At 37.2% G+C, this 22,160-nt stretch overlaps 3 protein-coding genes across 3 annotated transcripts; 1 reads left to right on the forward strand and 2 right to left on the reverse strand.

Annotated features, from left to right (window-relative positions):
* Positions 1-1,075: 1,075 nt before the first annotated feature.
* LOC113715063 (uncharacterized) lies at positions 1,076-3,811 on the reverse strand. The gene is made up of 3 exons (XM_027239215.2): positions 3,403-3,811; positions 2,456-3,292; positions 1,076-2,136 (listed from the first exon to the last, which is right to left on the reverse strand). The coding sequence occupies exons 1-3, from the start codon at positions 3,809-3,811 to the stop codon at positions 1,076-1,078; spliced, it is 2,307 nt and encodes a 768-aa protein (XP_027095016.2).
* Positions 3,812-7,200: 3,389 nt separating this feature from the next.
* LOC113713327 (annexin Gh1) lies at positions 7,201-10,078 on the forward strand. The gene is made up of 5 exons (XM_027237029.2): positions 7,201-7,400; positions 8,222-8,367; positions 8,569-8,787; positions 9,263-9,475; positions 9,598-10,078. Exons 1-5 carry the CDS (start codon positions 7,325-7,327, stop codon positions 9,892-9,894), a joined length of 951 nt encoding a protein of 316 aa, XP_027092830.1. The 5' UTR covers positions 7,201-7,324; the 3' UTR covers positions 9,895-10,078.
* A 1,066-nt stretch (positions 10,079-11,144) lies between these two features.
* LOC113714396 (uncharacterized) lies at positions 11,145-16,339 on the reverse strand. Its single transcript, XM_027238207.2, has 5 exons — positions 14,465-16,339; positions 14,191-14,353; positions 12,996-13,159; positions 11,869-12,124; positions 11,145-11,579 (listed from the first exon to the last, which is right to left on the reverse strand). The coding sequence occupies exons 1-5, from the start codon at positions 15,922-15,924 to the stop codon at positions 11,472-11,474; spliced, it is 2,151 nt and encodes a 716-aa protein (XP_027094008.1). The 5' UTR covers positions 15,925-16,339; the 3' UTR covers positions 11,145-11,471.
* Between the last annotated feature and the right edge of the window lie 5,821 nt (positions 16,340-22,160).

Consider the following 22,160-nt stretch of genomic DNA (forward strand, 5'->3'; position numbering starts at 1 on the left):
CCAAACTTCTCTCCCTAAGTGCCCATTCTGCCAGTAGAGTGTTTGGATGCCTCCGCACTCTGACACCAATCCCCAAAGAGACCTTCCCGAACTGACTCTCTGCTGCCACCTCCATAACAATTGTTTCTGCTTCTTCTAGCCCCTGAATAGGTTCTTCATTGTTGGGAGTTGTTTCTCCTGTGCTTGGCCTAGTTATCCTACTTAAGCTTTCCTCCTGTTCCAACCACTCCTTATGAGCTTTACTTATAGTCCTCGCTGGTAAACAGCTGTCTTTGTTTTCAAACTCCTTCTTGTTCCTTTCTTTCCACACCTGCCATAAAAATGTTCGCTGTCAGTCCAATATGCTTCTTCCCTCTTGGCCTTCTCCTAGCTTCTGAAACTGTGATCCACCATCGTTTGAAACTCCCTTGCTGGTCCACCACACCATCCTACTTTATTGGAGCAGCCTTCCAGACCTCCTGTGTGTAAGGGCAGCTGAAGAATAAGTGTTCCACTGATTCCTGCTCTTCCCCACACATTCGACACACTGGATCTCCCAACCTTGTCTTCCTATAGATTTCAGCTCTCACTGGTAGTGCACCTGTTATGCATTTCCAAATGAAGATTTTGATCTTATGTTTGATGTTGAGCTTCCATAATGTTTTTCATATTTGTCTGGCTTGCTGACTTCCTTCTCTGATGCTTGAACCAGCGGCCTCTACTTGCTCCTTTTCAGCTTCACTTCTCTCTTTCATAAGGAATTGATAGCCTGAGCTGACCGTATAATTCCCCCTGCATTATGCTGCCAATAGTAACTGTCCTCTTTCCCAGTCAGACTTAAGGGGATGTTTAAGATCTTCTCAGCATCCTTATGATTGAAATACTTGAAGATGGTGTTTCTGTTCCATCTCTGTTGGTTGATTAGCTCATGCACCATCTTACAGTCAGAATTTAGAGGTCTTGGGGTAGTTGGCTTCCCAGAACTAGATCCAGGAATCCATCGATGATCCCAGATGCTTGTACTCCTCCCATTGCCAATCCTTCTAATCATCTCTTTGTCAATTAAGCATCTGGCTCCTAGTAATCCTTGCCAGAATCATGACGCATTCCTATGTGTTTTGCATGATAAAATGGAGTCTTTGGGGAAGTATCTAGCTTTCAGCACTTTGCTAACCAGGAGGTTCGGTTTAGTGATTATTCTCCAAATCTGTTTCCCAAGCAAGGCTTTATTATAAGCTTCAATGTCCTTGAATCCCAGGCCTCCTTCATTCCTCTTCATTGACATTTTCCTCCAGAAAACCCAATGCATTTTGTTCTTGCCATTTGTTTCTCCCCACCAGTAGTTGGCCATCATAGAGCTGATGTCTTTACACATCTTCCTAGGTAGTTTGAAATCGGACATAGCATAAGTAGGCATTGCCATTGACACTGCCTTGAGGAGCACTTCCTTACCTGCATTACTCAGAAACTTATTCCTCCAGTCCTGCAGCTTTCTTCTTATATTTTCCTTGATGAACCCAAATATCTGGTCCTTAGTCCTGGCAATCACCATAGGCAGCCCCAAATATTTGCCTTGTTTCATCTCAGCCATTCCTCCTAAGGAACTGCACACTTCTCTTCTGAGCTCCCTCGACACATTCTTGCTGAAAAAGATAGCTGATTTATCCAAGTTAATCAACTGTCCTGAAGCCTTTTCGTAGGTTCTAAGAATCTTCATGACTTCAGTGGCTTGCCTGTTGTTGGCTTTGCAAAAAATGAGTGAGTCGTCAGCAAAGAAAAGGTGTGTGATGAGAGGACCTTGCCTGCTGATCCTCAGACCATTTATGTCCTTCCTCTCCTCAGCTTTCTTCAAAAGGTTGGAGAATCCTTCTGAGCATATCAGGAATAAGTATGGAGACAGAGGATCTCCCTGCCTTATTCCCCTTTCTGGAGTAACAAAACCTTTAGATTCCCCATTGCAATTGAAGGAATAAGATACTGAACTCAAGCAGCTAGTAATCCAGTTGATCCATCTTGCACAAAAGCCCATCTTCTGCATCATAGCTTGCAAAAAATGCCACTCCACTCTATCGTATGCTTTGGCCATGTCAAGCTTGATTGCCATGAAACCTTCTTTCCCTTGCCTTTTATTTTTGAGGTAATGCATGTACTCATGTCCTAGGATTACATTATCTAAAATTTGTCTATCCGGGATAAAAGCTGATTGGGTGTTACTAATGCATTTTCCTAGAACCAGTTTCATTCTATTGGCCAAGATTTTGGAGATGGTTTTGTAAATCACATTACACAGACTGATGGGTCTGAAGTTTTTCAAACAAGTTGGGTGCAAAGTTTTAGGGATGAGGGAAATAACAGTGTGATTTTATAGATTTTAGCATGAAACCTGAGCTGAAAAAAGCTTGGATGGCTGGAATTAGATCCCCTTTGATAATGCTCCAGAACCTTTGAAAGAATAAGGGGGACATGCCATCCTGACCTGGAGCTTTATCAGACTGCATGGAAAAAATAGCTGACTGTATTTCTTCTTCCTCTACTGGTTTAGTCAAATTTGTATTCATTTCCTGAGTAATAGAATGGGGAATACCCTCAAGGATCTCTGACATATCATTCCTTCCTCCACTTGTGAACAATTCTCGAAAGAAACCAGAGATTTCTGATACTATTTCTTCTTCACTTTCAGCCCAAGAGCCATTCTCCCTCTGCAGTTTCCTGATTCTATTCTTAATCCTTCTCCCCTTCACAAAGGCATGGAAATACTTAGTGTTTTTATCTCCTTCCCTGAGCCAGTCAAGCCTTGCCTTTTGGCTCCAGAATTTCTCCTCTTCCTGATATGCTTCCTTAAGCTGGTTCTTTAGCTCAGTCATCATCTCCTTCTTACTAGCAGCCTCAGAGCTACTTACGGCCTCCAGTCTTTTCCTTACCTCCACAATTTTCCTTTTAGAGTTTGCTTGGAACGTGTTCCTCCATTTTAGTAACTCAATTCTACAGTTTCTGATCTTCCTTGTAATCTTAAACATACGTGAACCAGGTTCATCCTTCTGCCAAGCTTGCTCCACTACCTGTTGCACCCCTTCCTTATGCAACCATCTTTTATCAAAAAAGAACCTTTGTTTCCTTTTCCCCTTTTCTGGATCGGTATCTAAGCACAAAATGCTGTGATCAGAAGCATAAGTGTCCATATGCTGGCATTTAGCTTTATCAAAAGTTTGAACCCATTCATAACTGGCCAAGCATCTGTCTAATCTCTGCCTAATTTCTCCTTCATCCTCCCAATGGTTACTCCAAGTCCAAGGGTGTCCCTCAAAGCCTATATCTATCAAGTTACTCTGCTCTATAAAGGTCTTAAAATCCCTTAAGCTTCTCTCCTCTCTGATGATACCCCCCCCCATTTTTCTCCATTTGACACTATATCATTAAAATCACCTGCGATCATGTATCTATCTCCCCACAACCTGCTTCTATCTCTCAAAACTCTCCATTGTTCCTTCCTTATCTGACTATCACAACTCGCATAAACTCCTATAAACCACCAGTCACAATGCTTAACGTCATCCTCTAACCTGACTTCAATAGTGAAGGCTGTTAGATTAACTTCCAGAACTTGTGTTTCCTCCTTCCAAAAAATTGCCATTCCTCCTGCCTTGTGCATAGCTTCTACCACTGCACTGTTGTCAAAACGTAAACCTCTAGCAATCCTATCCAACACCTGTTTTCTATTTTTTGTCTCACTTAGGAAAATAAGGCTTGGAGAGAGGAGGTTATTCACCTCCCTCAGGTGGGGAACTGTCAAGGGGCTCCCCACTCCTTGACAATTCCACACCAAAGCTCTCATTTCTTTTGGGGGGCCCCATTAGGGAGAGACCCCATCTCCACCTCAGACAAACCTGTGTAGCCAAACAGTTCAAGAGACTTTGCTTTTTTACCTACTGGTTCATTCTGGTGCACGTCCTCCATTTCCTCATCAAAAACCAGCATCTTTCTTTTTCCACTGCCCACTGCGTTAGCTTCTTGACCATTTCTCTCTCTCAAAGGCCTCCTTGTCTTAACTGGAGATTTCAGCTTTTTATAAGACCTTTTAACTTTCTTTATCATGGCTCTTTGCCTCTTAACCTCACAAAGGCTCTCCTCCTGCATTGCTGCCTCAAAAATTGGTATCTCTTGTAGGCTGTTTTCCTGCTCCAGCCATTTTGCCCTATTATCTCTATTCTCTTCCATTTCCTCCACTTCAACTGGAGTCACTTTTTCCTCAGTTCTGACCTGAGTAATCAGAGAGAGGTCCTGCCTTTCCTTAGTCAAGGCCTATGAGTCATCACTAAGGTCCCTTTCCTTCGCACTACTTCCCACCTTATTTGGAGGGCTACTTCGAAGAATTTCCACCCTTTCCTCCTCCTGCTGTTTAACTACCTCTAGATTACTCCTTGTTCCTAGCCCTGAAGACCTCAACGTCTCCAGGAGTTTCTCTCCAGGCTGTATCCTGGTCCTTTCCCTCTCAACCATTTCACCATTCTGAAACTTCCAATACCTTTTATCCTTCACCAGATCCTCTCTCACTATCCTATCCTTTGTTGGACTTCTGTTACTTCCAGCTCTCAGCCAAGGCCCATATTGATGCTCCAGAAGGCTCCCTGATGAATTCCTTTGCTCTTTTCACGTACGTTCCCCATGCCCAACTATTCCACAGCTATAACAGAAATCCAGGCATCTTTCATATTTAAAGGCAACCCATTTGAGTGACTCTGCTACATTAACCAACGTTCCTCTGAGAAGGGGTTTAGACAAATCTACCAGGGCAAGAACTTTAAGATGTCTTCCCTCTTTTCCCCTTGCTTGAGGTACAATCACCTCTTTTACTTCTTTAAAAACTGCTCCAATCTTTCTCCCTACCTCCTTGGAGAGCCAATGCTTTGTCTGCATTGACAGTACAAATTTATGGCTGTTATGGTTATACACGGAATCCCAAGAGATTTAATCGCCATCCACATTAAAATTATAGTTGGTGAATGAAAATTTTACTGCAAAGAGTACGAGGAGGAGTGAAAAATGTCACTCTGCCGACAACACTGACTAGTTAATAGTACTTTTTAACTTCTTTTGTTTCTTTTTTTTTTTTTTGGCAAGTATTAACAAAAGGAATAACCACTGGGCCAATGGCTCAGTGGCCACCAGAGAGGACTTAAGTCACTCCTTGGGCTGTTGGTGAGGGTTCAAACCTCACCAGCAGCGAAAAAAATCTAAGGGTTGTGCCATAGCACTCCTTTGGTCTAATTGGGTCTGTATACCCACTAGCCCCTATCACAGCCTCCTTAGGCTCCCCCTCCCCCTAGATTAGGATAGAATAGGTTATACAAATGTATCGTTGCTGACAAAAAAAAGTATTAACAAAAGGAATAGCAATCCAAAAGATAGGTGATGGAATTATTTCTTGATCACTACAAAACTATAGAAGGCAACTAATAATCGGTGAAGAAAATAGCAATCCAAGGAAAAATTTTAGTAACATTTTTTATGAACGCATTTTTATCTCACATATATCAAATCGTTACAGTATATTTTTTAACAAAAAAAAAATCCAAGAAATAACAATCTTAACCAGACCCAATAATCGGCGAAGAAAACATTTCTCATCTTGCACATAAAAGCAAAAACAAATGTTAAGTTTCTAAAATGAGAATAATCTCCAAAAGTTTTAGAACCCCCCCTTCTTGATTTCTCAAAATACTGATTATCATGTTATGGAAAGGAAAAAAAATGTAGAACTTGAACCACTCCCACTGTTTTTTCTTTTTTTTTTTCTTTTTCAATGTTTCCATTATTTTTATAAGCTCTTTCCACTTTCCAACGAAACCGATTAAGATTCCATCCTGTTTACTTCCTCTCAAGTTTTAAATTTGCATCCACATCTTCTAGAATCAAATTAAGATCAATTAAAGAAGGGATAAGAAAGAAGCTGAAAAGATCAATAACCTAATAATTTGGTGGTTTGAATCTCATCACTGATTACCCGATAATTAAGGCCCTCAAATGGGCCATTACAACATAGAGAAGTAGGACAAGAGGACTGCATAAGTGGAAAGCAATCATGGCCCAAACGTGGCATTTGGTAAATGTGGGACCTAATTCTCGGAATATCCATACACGAATTCAAGATCCAATGTACTAGAATTTCTGTTCCACTTGTTGGATGACCACTCACTTGCCAGCTATCCCACATTTTCTGGTGAAATTTTTTTTTTTATCTCATTTCCAATACAATTTTTTATTATAATAATTAATGAATATATTAAGTAGTTGTGGTATTTTCCCTGAAATAAAGCAACAAATCTTCTCACACCATTTGCATTTATTATATTTCGTGTCAAATAGAGCCTTGCTAGTAGCATGGATTCTTGAAGACAATTAGACGTCGTTTTATTTATTCTACTACTACTTTTTTTTTTTTTTTGAAGAAGGCAAAGAATAAAAAGTTTGAAAGAAAAATATGCAATTTTCTTTTTCCTTTTTTAGAAATAAAATTGTAGCTAAAGTATTTTATATCTCCTAGCAATATTCCAAAGACTTATTATTGCTCTAATGACCTTGAAACCATAATTATTGAGCGGTATATAAAAGCAATTTGGATACTAATTCCCATTTTACTAATTGTATCCAAAAAAAATGAAAACTATAAGAATTTACCAACCTAACTATGACTTTGCAATATGAGCTTGTAATCATGTTAACAACCCTAGGAGTTTCTTCTTTGGCCTTTGGCTCAAAAACATATCATTCATCAATTTATTTATTTATTTATTGACGAAGTCAATTAAATTTTTCTGATAGAAATGGTCCACAATATGTTATCATTTTCGATTCACATTGAAAAATTCGTCTCTTGTATAAGGTTCTTTCTTACGAGTATCTATTGAATACTTTTTAATATATTTAAAATTCACTTAATTTATTATGTTTATATAAATATTAATGATTATTATCCTTCATTAAATTTATTTAATTTTATCTACCCTCTTTTGTATTTATTTGCTTTAATTGAAAATTGGTGTTTGAGGACAAAAAAGAAGTTTATCGAAGAGATTTGATGTGGACCCCATGCGCCTATAATTGATTGAAACACGTATTGCTATATGTGGCGAATGGAGAAAAAAAAATCAGAAAAAATAAAAAATTGAAACCTGCAATCTCCATCCATATCTTTTCTTTTTTCCTTTTTTTTTCCAACAAACCGGAACGGTCCATCCATATCTTTTCATTCGTCTTAAAATAGCACCTTTCTCTTCTCACACAAACACACACTCACACCGTCAACACTCCAATCTTCGCACTTCACATTCTCATCACAATACCAGCAATGTCTACTCTGATCGTGCCACCCCATGTCCCTTCTGTTGCTGAAGACTCTGAACAACTCCACAAAGCCTTTGAAGGTGCTAGACTTCTTTTTTTTTTCCTTTTTTTTTTTAAGATCATTGCGATTTTAATCATTACTTGAAGATCAAGATCAATGCTTTTCTGCGCTTCTGCTATGAGGTCTTTTTTGGGTTTTCTTGTTTAAGGACATTGTGCAGAGATTCAGTCTTTTGTTAGTTTTATATGTGACCATCTTGGATGGCCTGCAGAAATGTGTTTTGTTCTTTCAGTGTCTCGGTGATCAGCTGATCTGATCATTGTAATCTTTCATATACAGCGCGATTAGGTGTGATCTCGTTTATAGCGAAACGGTTTTCATGTTTTTTTCCCCTGATTCCTGAACCTTGTGATGCTGTATGATTGTCGACATTTTCTCGAGTACTTTACTTGCTGCCTCTGTTTCTTGATGAATATATACAGCTTCTACGGGTGAAATAGAATTCTAAGTCTTCTGATCCAACTCAAAATGAAGTACTTCAGGTATCATGTGAACTTATAGACGTTTAGGATGTGATCTACTTAAAAGTTTATCTTTCGCGCAGCTTTTGCTAAGCTTTTCTTGGACGTTGAGCTTGTTACAAGACATCATTGATCAATAAGATCTTGACAGTACTGCAGTGGATTCTGAACTATTTCTTAGCATGAGAGGACCTTGATCTGCTTCTTTCTTAGCTATTACGCTCCAGGTGTATTTTAATCAATGTAACACAAACAGGTCTCTGTAGATCACTTGATGGTTTGCTTAGGACGATCTTCTTCTTCTCTTGCTTCATTACGGGTTTGAATTGTTGTTTTTTGGTTTTTGGTCTGCTTGATTAAAGTGGCAACTTTTTTGCAGGATGGGGAACAAATGAACATTTGATTATATCAATTTTGGCTCATAGGAATGCCGGCCAGCGTAGGGCCATTCGACATGCTTATGCTGAGACTTATGGGAAAGATCTCCTCAAAGACCTAGACAAGGAGCTTTCCAGCGATTTTGAGGTTGATTTACATACTTTTGCTTTTTACTGGCATGTGGTTTCCACTAATTAATGACAATGTGTAATCATAATTCCTTTTAGATGATATTTTTTTTATTTTGTTTTATTGAAGATCAGTATGTTCATGATCATTCTATCAATACAAAGAAGCAATCTTTGCTGAAGAATAAGGGCTAATATATTTCTTCGTTATTCTTACTAGAGGTTGGTTCTGCTTTGGACATTGGACCCTCCTGAACGTGATGCAGTTTTGACCGATGAAGCTACGAAGAAATGGACAAAAAGCAATCAGGTTCTTGTGGAGATAGCTTGTACAAGGCCATCAAAAGGATTGATTTTGGTCAGGGAAGCTTATCATTCTCGTTTTAAGAGATCCCTTGAAGAGGATGTTGCATATCACACAACTGGGGACTTTCGTAAGGTAAACCAGCACAAGGGTATTGTTTTTGTATTGGTTTCATTATATTAAGTCTGCACGCTTCAAAACTTTTACTTACTTGATGCATCTTTTTCTGAAGCTTTTGCTTTGTGAAGTACATAAATGTAATTATCTCCCATTTTCAAGCTTCTGTGTTTCATCCAAATAAATGGAACCAGTTTATCCATCGGTGAAAGTGATAGGCTAAGTGATGACTTGCATGAGAGTAAGTTGTTACTTGTATGTATACAAGCATTTCTGTTTCATTTCTGAGTAGATATCCAGTGCTGCTTGAACTTGTAGGATATGGCATAATTGAGAGTAGTGTCCATTAGGAGAAATTTTGGCAGTTGCCTTGGTTACATGATACTTATTTGCACCCCAAGGTATTTGAGTTCTTAGATTCTGTATAATGTAAAATGTACTGGACAAATATGTGAATATTTGGGTTATTTATCTCGTGTATTTTGTTTTACAGCTCCTGTTGCCGCTAGTCAGCTCATATAGGTATGAAGGTGATGAGGTAAACTTGCGCCTTGCAAAGTCAGAGGCTAAGATACTCCATGAGAAGATTAAGGGGAAGCATTACAGTGATGATGATGTAATTAGAATTGTGGCCACAAGGAGCAAAGCACAGGTCAATGCAACATTGAATGAATACAAGAATGAGTTTGGTAGTGATATAATCAAGGTATGAAGACGATTACATTATCTCTTTGGTAGATTCTTGAATTTCCTGCGTGTACATAATCTTAACAACATCAGACGTTAAATCATCTTGAAATCTATTGAATTGCCAACTGGAATTGGCAGGATTTGGAACATGACGATGACAATGAGTTCCTTCCTATATTAAAAGCCACTTTTGAGTGTTTGGTCTACCCTGAGAACTACTTTGAGAAAGTTCTTCGCGAAGCAATCAACAAGAGGGGGACTGATGAAGGTGCTCTCACCAGAATTGTCGCTACAAGGGCCGAGGTCGACTTGAAGATTATCAAGGACCTTTATCACAAGAGAAACAGTGTCCCTCTGCACCGTGCCATTGTCAAGGACACACACGGAGATTACGAGAAAATGCTTGTTGCTCTGATTGGTGAGGATGATGCTTGAAGATCAATAATAATCTAATAGCAGTCAAGTTCTATGCGCTTGTTATTAGCGTTATGCCTGTTATCCCGCTTGAACAAGAACTTAGTTTGCCCTGTTCTTCATTGTGGTGGTGTGATTTGTTGAGCTTTGGTTTGCGAGTATTCTGTCATCATCAATAATATAACTTGTATGTTCGGATGCTGGAGATTGAAGCTGTACTTGCACGTTTGTCCTCTTTGATAATAATAAAAAAATTTTGCATCTATTTGGTAGGGGAATCCGTTGGTAATTAAAAAAGAAAAAGGTGATAATTTCTATCCAGAAGAACAAGAAAGAGAACGGAAAAATGGAAAGGTACAAAAAAATGGCGACTCTTGAGTAGAAAGTTCATCCTGGTCCTTCTTGTCATATTTCCCTCAAATTTTTTCATCTACTATAGGAGTTCATGTTCACGTTTGACGACCAGAAAAACAAGAAGCAAATGCCTAATATAAGCTGTCATGAGACGAGAGACTTTTGTGGTGACCATACTGGCCTGAAACTTCCAGCAATTCACGCAGGAGATGATGATGGGTCATCTTATCTGAAGTCTGACTCGTCCAAAATCTGCCATCTTTCCCCTTCTGATGTTTTGCCTGACCGTCGTTCTAACCAGGCAGAAATGCCTGAGATCACGTTCCCAATTGAAATACAGCAGGCAGGCAGGAAGTTTGTCATTCCAGACGAGAGATTAAATGCTTCAATAATCAATTTGAATTTGGTCCCACAAAACTGACTTAGCAGGCAAGAGACTAAACAATTAAGGGTCCTGTTCAACTATTTTAGTTTTCATCCACATTTTCTTATATTAAATTTGCATTAACACGTTGTGGTCCACCCAAAAGCAACTTAGAAGAGATATAGTAGTGTCAAAGGCCAATTAGTCAATCCGAGCCCCTATTGAAGTTAAGGTCCTCAATCAGGCCATTAGAAAAACAGGAAGAAAGAGAAAAGAGGACGAATTTGAAGATGTGGTTTGGTTCCCATGAGAAGCATTTATCTCTGCTGGTCGACAGACGTGTGTCCTGAAGTTGGCTTTGCAACAAGAAAGCTATACGTTTGAGCCTCTGCTTATTCTGTCTCATGCCCTTTATTAAACAGGCAGAAATGCTTAAACTCACCTACTTAATGATTACAATGGTTTTTGCCAGCATTTCCCAGAATGGCATTGACTATCATCAGATCATCAAATGAACCTCTAATTAGAAAAAAATACGTGAGAGAGTCTGTAATGGGGGAAGAATCCGCATAGTATTTGAATAAAAGCAAGGAAAAAAACATTATCCAAAGAAATACAGAACAGGTAACAACAGAAGCTTCGTTGCCTGCATTATCTCCTATGTAAGGTATTTGACAAGTAACACTACAACATAAGGAAGAGTCACAAGTTTGGGTACTCTCTCTCAGGCTAAGGTAGAAGTTGTCACCACACTTGAACATGAAGGAAAACGAGGTCAGGTAATATACATAAGGCCACACCAAAAAGAGATTTAACACTTATTCACAACGTTTGTAGTATTTTTTCTAAAAACCACAGCAGTTGACCACCATTTCCAACATCACTTGTTCAGAAGATTGCGTGAGAAGATCTTCTTGCAGTAGGGACTGGTGCGCAGAATTTCGCTGTAAGGACGGATTGCCTCAACTAATAAAGTACGGAGGGGCCCCTGATGCAGAGAACAACAAAAGGTGCATAATTCTGGATTCAGCTCATTGACAAATGAATGAAGAATTAATGTGGTTAACGTCAGCTAAAACTGAGAAATTCAATACAAGAAGCAACTTCTCCAGCATCAAAGTGATCTAATTATGAAATTTGTAAGTCTCCAATGTTTCTTCATACATTGATCCACCTTTTGGCAAGAGGTCAAAGGCAAGTTTCCCATTTCATTTTCTAACAAGGTCAAAATAACATTAACATCAAAAGACGATAGATGTTAGAGATTGATTACAGACCTTAGTAGCTTCAAGTGCAGATTGAACGACATAATTAGCAAATCGGTCCTGAAGCAATTGATCAAAATGGCGCACGGATAGTAATTCTGTGATGATTCTAGGCTGGCTATCTTTGAGACATCGCAGGCACTTCTCAACAACATGGCTGCTAAATTTTTGCATAGACAAGAATAAAAAGTGACCTTCAAACTGAGAAAGCAAGGTAGCAGCTGCGGATGGAATTTTAAGCTCTATGATGTATTGGATAACATAATTTCTGCAACAAGGAGAAGTTCAGTACAAGTTTAGCTGTAAGAGATGTATTATAAAGGAAACACGTAGGACCATCACATTGCAAAGGTTCAAAGAATTGCATAATGGAAGAAATTATGAGAGGCTTGGCAGGAATTTATCAACAAAATGATGGTTTCTGTAAAGAACACGTGGAGAGTGATTTTTTTTTTTCCTTTAAACAAATTCAGGGCTCCAATTAATTCCAATCCAAGCAATTAACCAAATTAATGATCTCTTTATTAAAAAACAAACAAAAGAAAAGAAAGGGAAGCAGAAAGCAACCGAAAGCAAGACATGAAATCTTTATGCTTATCAGCACTACACTAGTCATATGGAATCGAGAATTTAGATCCATCGAACGGGGGAAATTTTCATATCCCAAACCCGTAAGATATTGCTGAACCAACTCCCATGTTGCAAAACTTTCTTGCTCAGGGATCACTATATATATTACGTGCCTCTCTGTCTCCAACAGGAAGCATTACATTCATTACTTGCCTTTTGCCCACTAATAGGATATTGTATCAAATTAGCTAGGAAATCTAGCAAGTCTATACACCATTTCGACCCATACTTCCCATTCTCATTGTACACTATAATTCAAATTTTATGAGAAAATGCGAACACTTCTTTTCATTCCTCCCTTTCACCTCATCAATGTAGTAGTTACCATCATCATCATCCTCTCTCTAAGGAAGCTTTGTTTCTTTCTCCAGGACATGACCACATACCCAAATGAATAATTGCAATCATGGTAACAGACCAATTAACCGGTAAAGATTCACCTTAAAAAATGAAACAAAGAGGATTGAAAACAATCAGAGGAAAAGTAAAACATTGTTCAGGATTTCTACCCAAAGGCATCTTGGGATAGGAGAAGCCCGTTAGCGGAAATGCTCGAAACCAACTTTTCTCGATGCTTCCCACTTGAATAAGCAATGCACCGATTCAGGACACAGCACCCATGGCGATGGCATGCAATGTCAACACAAAACTTTGCAGCAGCATCAAATATGAACTGTAACAACAACTAGTCAATTCTTTATAAAAGAACATGATAACAGGGAAAATTTACGGAGTCTAATAGGTATGTTGTGCTACACAGGTTCTCAGTTTCCTAATTTTTTTATCTCCAAATTAAGCTGTGAGGAGTCAAGCATTTGATTAAGGAATCAACACTTGATATGTCTGCTTTTTCAGTCATATAAAAATGTGCTTGTCACCATGATCCTCCTCGAGTGCTATTTGAAGTAAAAAAGAAAATCTCATCTACTTCAAATGGCAGATTCATTTCATTATGTTTTTAGTCTTGAATTAGTGCTTTCCATGTTCACTTGACCTTGCACCACAGACCAACACAGTTTCACAACTTCATGATCAGTCCATAATTCCAAGTCCAGTACACACAGGAACAACAACAAAAAAATATAGAACAAAATGTTAGAATCAAATGGTAAGAATTTCGGCTTAGCCATATGAGTGCGCAGGAACCAGGCAAGAACTGCTTGAACCATGAGTGTATTGTAGAACTTACAAACACTAGATATAGAAGAGAATTAAATGAGCCTACCATGGAAGACCTCCAACCAAACTTGACAAATCAGTGGCTTTTTAATTGCTAAAATAAGCAAATGGATATCCCTAAGACTAATTTCGATGGTTCGTACTACATGATACCAAAGACAGACCAATCAATAGGTAATGATTGAAGACATGGCACCTCAGAGGAGTAAAATCTAGAGACAGGTATCATACTTCAAAAACACAGGTACGAAAAGAAGCAATAGCAGCTGCAGATGACCAAATAAATGAAGACTCAAAAATTCCAAACTTGATAATCTGGGCTTTCAACTGAGACAGATGTTACTCAGTGGTTCACTAAAGAACTGTATTGCATTAATAGAATGGTAAACTGAAATTCATGTATCATAGCTTGACAATATGAGATTTTGTATAGTCCAATGATGTTAATTAAATTTAATAAAAGAAAGGAAGTGTTTACTATCCCCAAAAACGCTGCAAACTTTGACTAGGTGAAAGAGATTTTACCTTATTTTGGTCAATGGTAAGGCACTGTAAGCATCTCTGCACTACATGATTTCCATTTTGGTCTTTAATGAGATCAAGCAGACCTGGTTTCAGGGCTACCATAATCAGTGATATTTGCTGCCTGCTTTTGATGGCTTCTATCAGCTTTTGCACTACACGGGTACTGAAAATGAGAGTCAATATATCCATCAGGATGGTTAGAACTTTAGGTCGTAATACAGAAAATTCAATTGGGAATGGAGACAACGCTTTGAGCAGAAGGCAATGAGATTACCCATGTGTGTTCATACAAATGTCAACAAGTTCTCCACGCTTATTAGTCAGCTTAAGCACAATCACCAATTTTTGATCCTCAGAACAGACATCTAATAATTTCTGGATAAGGTAGTTTGCAAATGGATCAACCATGAGTTCAACAACATGATCAATAATTTCAGTGAATATGATTTGAATATCTTGACTATTTCCTTCGTCAAAAACCCTCTGCAAGAACCGACAACCCAACTGATGCTTGCACATTGGATATATGTAACCTTGCAACTCTGCTGGTGACCTATAGACTAGCTGTGCGGGTAATGAGCTACAGTTCCTTGGCCTCAAACCATCTTCACATAATTCTTTGCATTGTGATTGAGCATGCCCAGCACTATTTGCACAAACACCTTGGCATTGCATTACAAAATCCAAAACCAGATCTGTCTCCCTTGACTTTGACATAACTGCCTCATTCCTTGAACTCTTCTTGTCACCCTTTGATTGATTAGATTTCTTTTCAGCTACAAATTTCGAACATTTCCCTTCACCATCCACAATGAAGCTATCTTCACAACCGGGAGCTCCAACTTCCCCTGCATTTGTCACTGAAAACATTGGTCGACCTAAATTAACACAAGCATTTGGCATTCCTCTAGCATTTCCATTTAACATCAGAAGTTTATATGCTAAATCCATCTCCAACATGGGATTACTTAACTGAGAAGAATCCAAGCCATTATAATCCAGAATTCCACATTGCTGCGTGTCATAAAAATCATCAGCAAAACAAGGCCTACCATTCACCATTGAAGTTCTATTTCCTTGAACTCCTTGGTTGCAATAGCCTCTCCCCTGCTCTTTGACCAGCCTCATATAATAATCTACCTGGTCCTCTCTAGATAAAGCATTAGAATGCCTGTTTGTCAGAAAAGGAGAAGGCCCCATAAAATCTTTGACATCACATACTTGTCCCAGCCCCATAGAATAATCATAAACATGGTGGTTGCTAAATCCTACAACACTATTTGACAAACGGTCATTGAATCCACCCAAAAACCCATCCGGGTCAACCCGAAACTTACTAGTACTACAGTAATCTCTCTGTTCATCCCCCACATGCATTCTACTAAAGTTTTCACACAATCCCGCATTGTATGGTACATTCAACATGGACTCTCCACTGGGCTTTTCAAAGACCCCAGAACCCATATTTCTAGCAGCAGAATTCAGCTTTTCTTGATGCATCCCACCATCAAAGCTAAGTGGGGTCATGACTGTTGATTGTGACGATGACCCATTATCAATAGCATCAAACACACCAGAAAATAACCCCGAATTCATGGCTACAAATGGACCACTACTCATAAGCATACTAGGCTGATTGTTCTCAAGAAAACCATGATTCGCATAAGAAGTCTCATTCATCATGACCCCCTTCATTTTTCCATCAACATTTTCTTCCTCAACTCTAAACATCATGACCGCCCTTAAACTAATATATATAAATATGATACTACATATATCAACAAAAACAGAAAGTACAAAATTACGGAAAAAAAAAAGCTAGAATTTTTCAAGAACAAAACTTCAACAAGGAGAGAGATGGTAAAGACAAATTCAAAAAAGGGGACAATCTTTCTGGGGTTTTGGGAGTGAGAGAGAGAGAGAGAGGAGTGATGCTAGCAGTACAAGGAAAGTGATGGGTTTTAATATGGTTAAAAAGCAGCAGTAGTATTTGGCTAAAGCCACGCCATAACAATGTGGAGCAGCAACAAAAAAACCACTAACAGCTTTTTTGCCGCGGTTATAGCCTTATAGGTGGCGTGGACAGCCCAGAAGCGACAAACAGAATTGCAGAGGAAAAAGCATACACAATGGCCTTTGTGTATTCTCACTCACACTCTACACACACAAAATACACAGTAGTATTAGAGATACACACTCCTAGGGCCAAGCTTTGATTTGGTTAAGGAGGCTTTAATGGTTCTGAAATAGAGGATCAATAGTTATCAATATGTCATCTCATGAGCATAGAGGATTTCTTTTTTATTATTTTTTTTCCTAAAATTGAGGAAATATTTAACAAAAAGTCATTTCATGAGCATAAAGAATTTCATTTTTTTTTAATTGACTCACTAGTACTACGATGGAATCTCTGTTGGAAACTAATGGTAGATTTTATTTTATTTTATTTTACCTTCCCCTCCCTACCCAAGCCTGACTGGTTAGGTTCAAAATCCCATAACAAGTAGAATATTTCTTTTGCTCTTTTTTTTTTATATAATTTAAGAACTTTCTTTTTTGCTTTTTGTCAACTTTTTACCTTTAGAGTTGTTCATGAAAATTATAAAGTAACGTATCAATTTGCACGCACTTAAATAAATTGTGGTTATAATTATCATGTGTTGCGCGAAAAATAACGTGAGACGAATTAGAAATCGACAAATCATGGTTATAATTAGCACATTTTTACGAGAAAATAACGTGAGTCGAATTAGAAATCATGTGACATAACGTATTCCATTTATAGAAGTAATTCGTAAACACAGTCCATTTTCCTATCTTGAATCTCATTCTCGAGGATAATTATTTTAGATAATAACTCTATCTAAGGATGTTATGTATCTTCCACTCTTATTAGGTAATTCACGTTTCAGTTTATGACATTTTCTACGTATAGTATCATAGACCCTTTACAATATACATGTCTGACTCCGCATTACCAAATGAAAGAAAAGTACACGGCTGAATGCGCTGAGCTTATACGCCCCGTGATAGTTCGTTGGGACTGACCGTCTGTTTTTACAGCAAGATCTCAGGTTTGAACCTCACTTGCTATCGTTGCTAAGCATTCTTAGGGGAGCTCTGCCCGACCAAGGAGATTAGTTTAGGTGATTCCAGGATACCTCTCCAAATTGAAATAAAAAAAAAATGCTATGAGCTTATACGGTTAGATGTCCTTTAAGATATTTCCTTTTTTTCCTTTTTCTTTTTTTTTGTTTATATTTTATTTAATCTCCGTCCTAATAGCAAATTCTTTTCATGAATCTCTTTACTTTGTCATAAGGTAACTATCTAATTGTATTGTTTGTTTGTGTTTTCTAAGAACACGTCTAATATATAATTCAGATTTTAAATATGGATTAGATTGCAAATATTATTGAAATATTCAACTGTAATCTATTGACAGTTGATATTGATTTCACTATTGTGAACTGGATATGGTCTTATTAAAATAAAATTAACATGGGTCCTTGTAAGCTTTATGAATTGTCGATCTTTTGCTGCTTTTGAACACAATAGGGGCACAATTAATTTTTTGGCTCAAATATATGAGACAATTATAGCTTCATGTACTAATTACGTAACATATTCAATTAGAAATTTTGAGTCACGCGATGTATAAGTTCTTTGAAACGGTCTATACTCCACATGAACAATTATGTACCTCAATTGATCAGAAAAAAAATAGTAATGAATATAAGTTCTTTCGAAATGGAGATTCAGTTATTGTCAATTGACCATCTTTTCGACACTTTATTGACTGCATTATCCTTAGCGTCACAATATGCTTACAAGATCAATGCGCAAACGCATCTCTTTATGTATGGTGTGGGCGAGCCAAGTCACTCACAAGTAGTTTGCCAACGGTTTAGTTAAAAGTTTGGCTTTGAATTTGGTTTGATCAAACTCAAGCTCAAGTTCGAGTTACTTGTTCGGTGTAGGGAATTGAGTTCAAGCATCAGTAGTAACTACTCGAGTACTCGATGAGTTTAATCGAGTATTTATATATTATATATTTTAATTATGTGACAAAATCGTAATTTGAAAAATCTAAATGTAAAAAATTAAAAACAAGAAAAGAAAAGCTCGACCTAATAAGGCTTGTAGTTTATTCGAATTCAAATGAATCGAGTTCGAGTTTAATGTGCATTATGTTGAGTCGAGTTCAACCTCAAATTTATATACTCCTTCGATCTTGAGCTCGAGTTGGAGTAGCATTGATAGTGATCTAGTTCGAGTTCAAGTATGGTACTACTTGAGTTCGACTCGATTCGATAGCACCCCTATCTTTATGTATTTGTTGATCGTTTGTTCTTGGGTATATAATATAAGGATTGGGGGCCTCAAGTTTCATTTTAGTCCTCAAGTAGAACAATAATTTAAATTTTTTTACACAATATTTCAAACTTGTTTACATCCTACGGAAATTTTTTTATACAATAGACCCACTTTTATTTATACCTAGGATCAAACTGATTTGAAATAGATCTTGTGAGGCCCTATCCTCTTATATAAGACATATACTAATATACATATATATATATCAATCACTTGTATAATTGTTCTAACAATCAACCATAATTGTTAACCTTCGATCAAAATCGAAGAACAAAATAATATCATATGATGACTATTGTTGCAATTGCTCCTCCTCTTATTTTTGGGTAAAAAAAAAGTGGATGAGTTTGATTTTAGCTTGTCTCATGGGTCATTTATAGAAATTTTTATGAATCGCTCACTAAGGCGCAGTCATCACATTAATAATGAAACTCGAACACACGGTATTTATTGAGAAAGTAACTCGGCCGTATTACCAACTGAACTAACCGCTCTTTCTACTTCTAGTGGTTCATTTATAAGAGACCGAGGAAAGTCGGGTTGAACATGTGAGTCGGGGCGAGGTCTACAGACATTGGATAGGGACCAACGCCCATGCCGAAGTAGAAATGAGGCTTGTAGACTGGATGTTTTAAGTAATTGGTTTAATTACTTGTGCTGTTGTCTGTCCCTTTTATTAAAAATGTAGAAGCAAATCCATTTAAAAGCATATTGATTTACAAGATCAGTTCTGAAAGAGAGAGAAAGTAATGGAAGGGAATGATCCGTATGAGAAATAAGTATCCGAGACGGCTACGACCCTAATATGTGTGTCGGACATGGCTGGAATTTTAATGATACTAGCCAGAAGTGACCAGCCCGTACCGACCAAAAGTAATTCGAATCCTGGCCAAAAAAAAAAAAAGAAATCCACCAAAAAGTAATCAGATTTGAGTTTTTTTTAAAAAATTTTTTTTTACTAAAAAGTATAGATATGATTACAATGACCAAGTGATGAAGGGGTAACGAAGTTGTAAAATATTCCTACTAAAATACAGAAAAAGCTAGTTTTATACATTCTATTAACTAACAAGTGTCAAGTAAAGTTTTAATATACGCTCACAATTTTTTTGTTGGTAATTTATACTTGCATTTGAAAAAATAGCTTTTGGCACCGTAAACTAGTTTGTTTGGATAGTGTATTATTTGGAATAATTACTGTAGCACTTTTTGTGATGTGATGTATGTGAGATAAAAAGGTGATTGGGAATATAAAAAGGTAGGTTGGGAAATGTATTTGTGATGCAAGCGAAATATTATTTGGAATAATTTTGGTATCCAAACACAAATTTTACATGAAGAAAGACAAAATTTTAAAAAGTTATTTGAAAGTCGAATATCATTCATATTTTTCATCTAAAGTATATGCACATTACATTACGATACTACTTTTTTTTCTGTACTGATAGAAAACACAAAGCCAATATTATTAATGAGTTAGCTGGAAATCGTCCAGTATAATTTGCTCGATAGATAATGAAATGCAATCGTCTGCCACTTTCAAGTTTCAACCCACAATTGAAATTGATAAAGAGGTTGATGTTATGTCACAACGGGGAATTGTTCGAGTTGTAGTGGAAATTAAATTCATCCAATCGACTTTTAACTTTTCATCTTTTCCTCCCAATTTTCTAACCTCTTTCTCATTTCACTTTTATTTTCATGAGAATAAACACTCAACCATTGAACAAAAACTACGAGAGAAAAAAAAATTACTTTAGACTATTAATAAGGATAAATAGCACCTGACGAACTTATTACATTTGAATTACCTTTTATTTAAAACAATGAATATATTAGTAACAACTTTTATACTTAGAATTTTTTTTTTTAATTGTTGAAATTATGCCCCCGCTCTTTCAGAAACAAGAATTCGAAAGTCCAACTAGTAATATGACTTCTTTTTTTTTTTTTGTGTTCCTTGAGGACCAAGCAACTTTACAGTGTCCTATGAGTCTACTGTGAGTGTGCTATGGCTACCTCAGAGAAAGCTGACGGATGACGTGGCAGGTGCTATTACTTGATTGTACTTTTGATATGAAACGTGTCCCTCTTACTTTTATTTCTTTTAGACGTAGGCGTAGGTTAGTAGTCTCGGATCCGAAATCTCTCACTTATATTTTTCAACTCGTATTAGCCAATCTATTTCCTCCAAATATAATAAAAAATTATTTAAAAAAATTTATTTGAAATATTATTATAACACTTTTTATAATGTGATATATATGAAATAAAAAATTGATTAAAAATTATGTATAACATATTTGTAATTATCTTTTTATGTCACGAATATTATATTCCAAAAATAGTTAAAGCTTATTAATTTTAATAAAAAAAATTCTAAGAAACACAATCCACACCAAAGCGACAATAATGACATTTTAATTTTACTTTTTGTTCTGTAACTCTTGTAAATGGATAAGAAGTGGATTCAAAGTAAAATTAGAAATCCGTATAGCTGTGCTTGTTAAAGAGGTCAACAAGATGTGAAATTGCAAACGCCTAAAAATGGACATAATTGTTAGACGAGGAGGGGAAAAATAGACATTTACGGACTCAATAATTAGTATATGTAATAAATAACCAGATAGATTTAGATATAATGACGTAAAACAACGTGATGATAAATAATACTACTCCCTCCCTTTTTTTATAACTGACGTTTAAGGTTTTGCACACCAATTAAGAAAAAATTTTCATTGCTTAAATCCGTACACTACTTTACTTTTGTACCCTCATTAATTGTCCAATTCACCCATGTTTTCTCTCACTAGAGTACTAAATGGTGCTGTTTTACTAGGCCAAAAGCAATGCAAAGAGAGAAGCAATAATTACTAGGAGTAGTAATTAAGAACCCTGTATTAGAAAAGAGAGATAAAAGGGTAAAATTGTGAAAAAATAATTAATACTGTATGGGGATAATAAAACGACAGATAAAAGTACATTAGAGCAAATTTCTTAAACGTCAGTTATAAAAAAAGGGAGGGAGTATATGATTATGATGATGTAAGAAAATTCATATTACTGGATTCATCAGTGGGCCTTCGTAACAATAATGTTGCACTAACGTTGGCAGCAAGAGGTGTTAAGACGTTGTTGCAGATGATAAACTGAGTGTTGCGTTGGGCTTCGAAGCAAAACATGGCTTCACCCGAACTAGGAGGTCCAACTTCCAGGACTGGACTACTGCAGCTGATTAGCCTACTCCAACTTCCAGTTTATGTAAAGTTTTGCTTTCTTGAGCGCTCAGTGTTCAATTCTTCCTTCGAAACTACGATTTCTTCAACCCCTCCCTCCCCTTCGGAGTTGGCACAAGCGAATTAGCTATAAAGGGGAAACCGGAGTACATTTCTGCCTGAAATGGATAAACCCAACTCCGACAAGCGTTTGTTTTGGTTGTCGCGACATAAAAAGCGTATACGGAAACAAAACGGACAACTCTCCCGGCAACTCTCGAGTCCACCGAAAAAAGCTTGTGCATGGTTATTTTCCTTTACTCCCCCGACAAGGAAGGGTGCAACGCAAATCATGGAACCCTGATGCTAGTAGACATT

This window comes from Coffea arabica, chromosome 10c, assembly GCF_036785885.1.
Source record: "Coffea arabica cultivar ET-39 chromosome 10c, Coffea Arabica ET-39 HiFi, whole genome shotgun sequence".
In the NCBI taxonomy this organism is placed as follows: Eukaryota; Viridiplantae; Streptophyta; class Magnoliopsida; order Gentianales; family Rubiaceae; genus Coffea; species Coffea arabica.

Excerpts from the sequence above, each read along its gene's own strand:
- LOC113715063 (XM_027239215.2), bottom strand. The coding sequence starts at position 3,811 with ATGAGAGCTTTGGTGTGGAATTGTCAAGGAGTGGGGAGCCCCTTGACA. Across the intron at positions 3,293-3,402 it reads AGATAGATACATGATCGCAG|ATATAGGCTTTGAGGGACAC; the intron begins GTGATTTTAATG and ends GTAACTTGATAG. Across the intron at positions 2,137-2,455 it reads GCAGTCTGATAAAGCTCCAG|GACATGAGTACATGCATTAC; the intron begins GTCAGGATGGCA and ends ATGTAATCCTAG.
- LOC113713327 (XM_027237029.2), top strand. The coding sequence starts at position 7,325 with ATGTCTACTCTGATCGTGCCACCCCATGTCCCTTCTGTTGCTGAAGAC. Across the intron at positions 7,401-8,221 it reads ACTCCACAAAGCCTTTGAAG|GATGGGGAACAAATGAACAT; the intron begins GTGCTAGACTTC and ends ACTTTTTTGCAG. Across the intron at positions 9,476-9,597 it reads TTGGTAGTGATATAATCAAG|GATTTGGAACATGACGATGA; the intron begins GTATGAAGACGA and ends TGGAATTGGCAG.
- LOC113714396 (XM_027238207.2), bottom strand. The coding sequence starts at position 15,924 with ATGATGTTTAGAGTTGAGGAAGAAAATGTTGATGGAAAAATGAAGGGG. Across the intron at positions 14,354-14,464 it reads ATTTGTATGAACACACATGG|TACCCGTGTAGTGCAAAAGC; the intron begins GTAATCTCATTG and ends TCTCATTTTCAG. Across the intron at positions 12,125-12,995 it reads CTATCCCAAGATGCCTTTGG|AAATTATGTTATCCAATACA; the intron begins GTAGAAATCCTG and ends TCCTTGTTGCAG.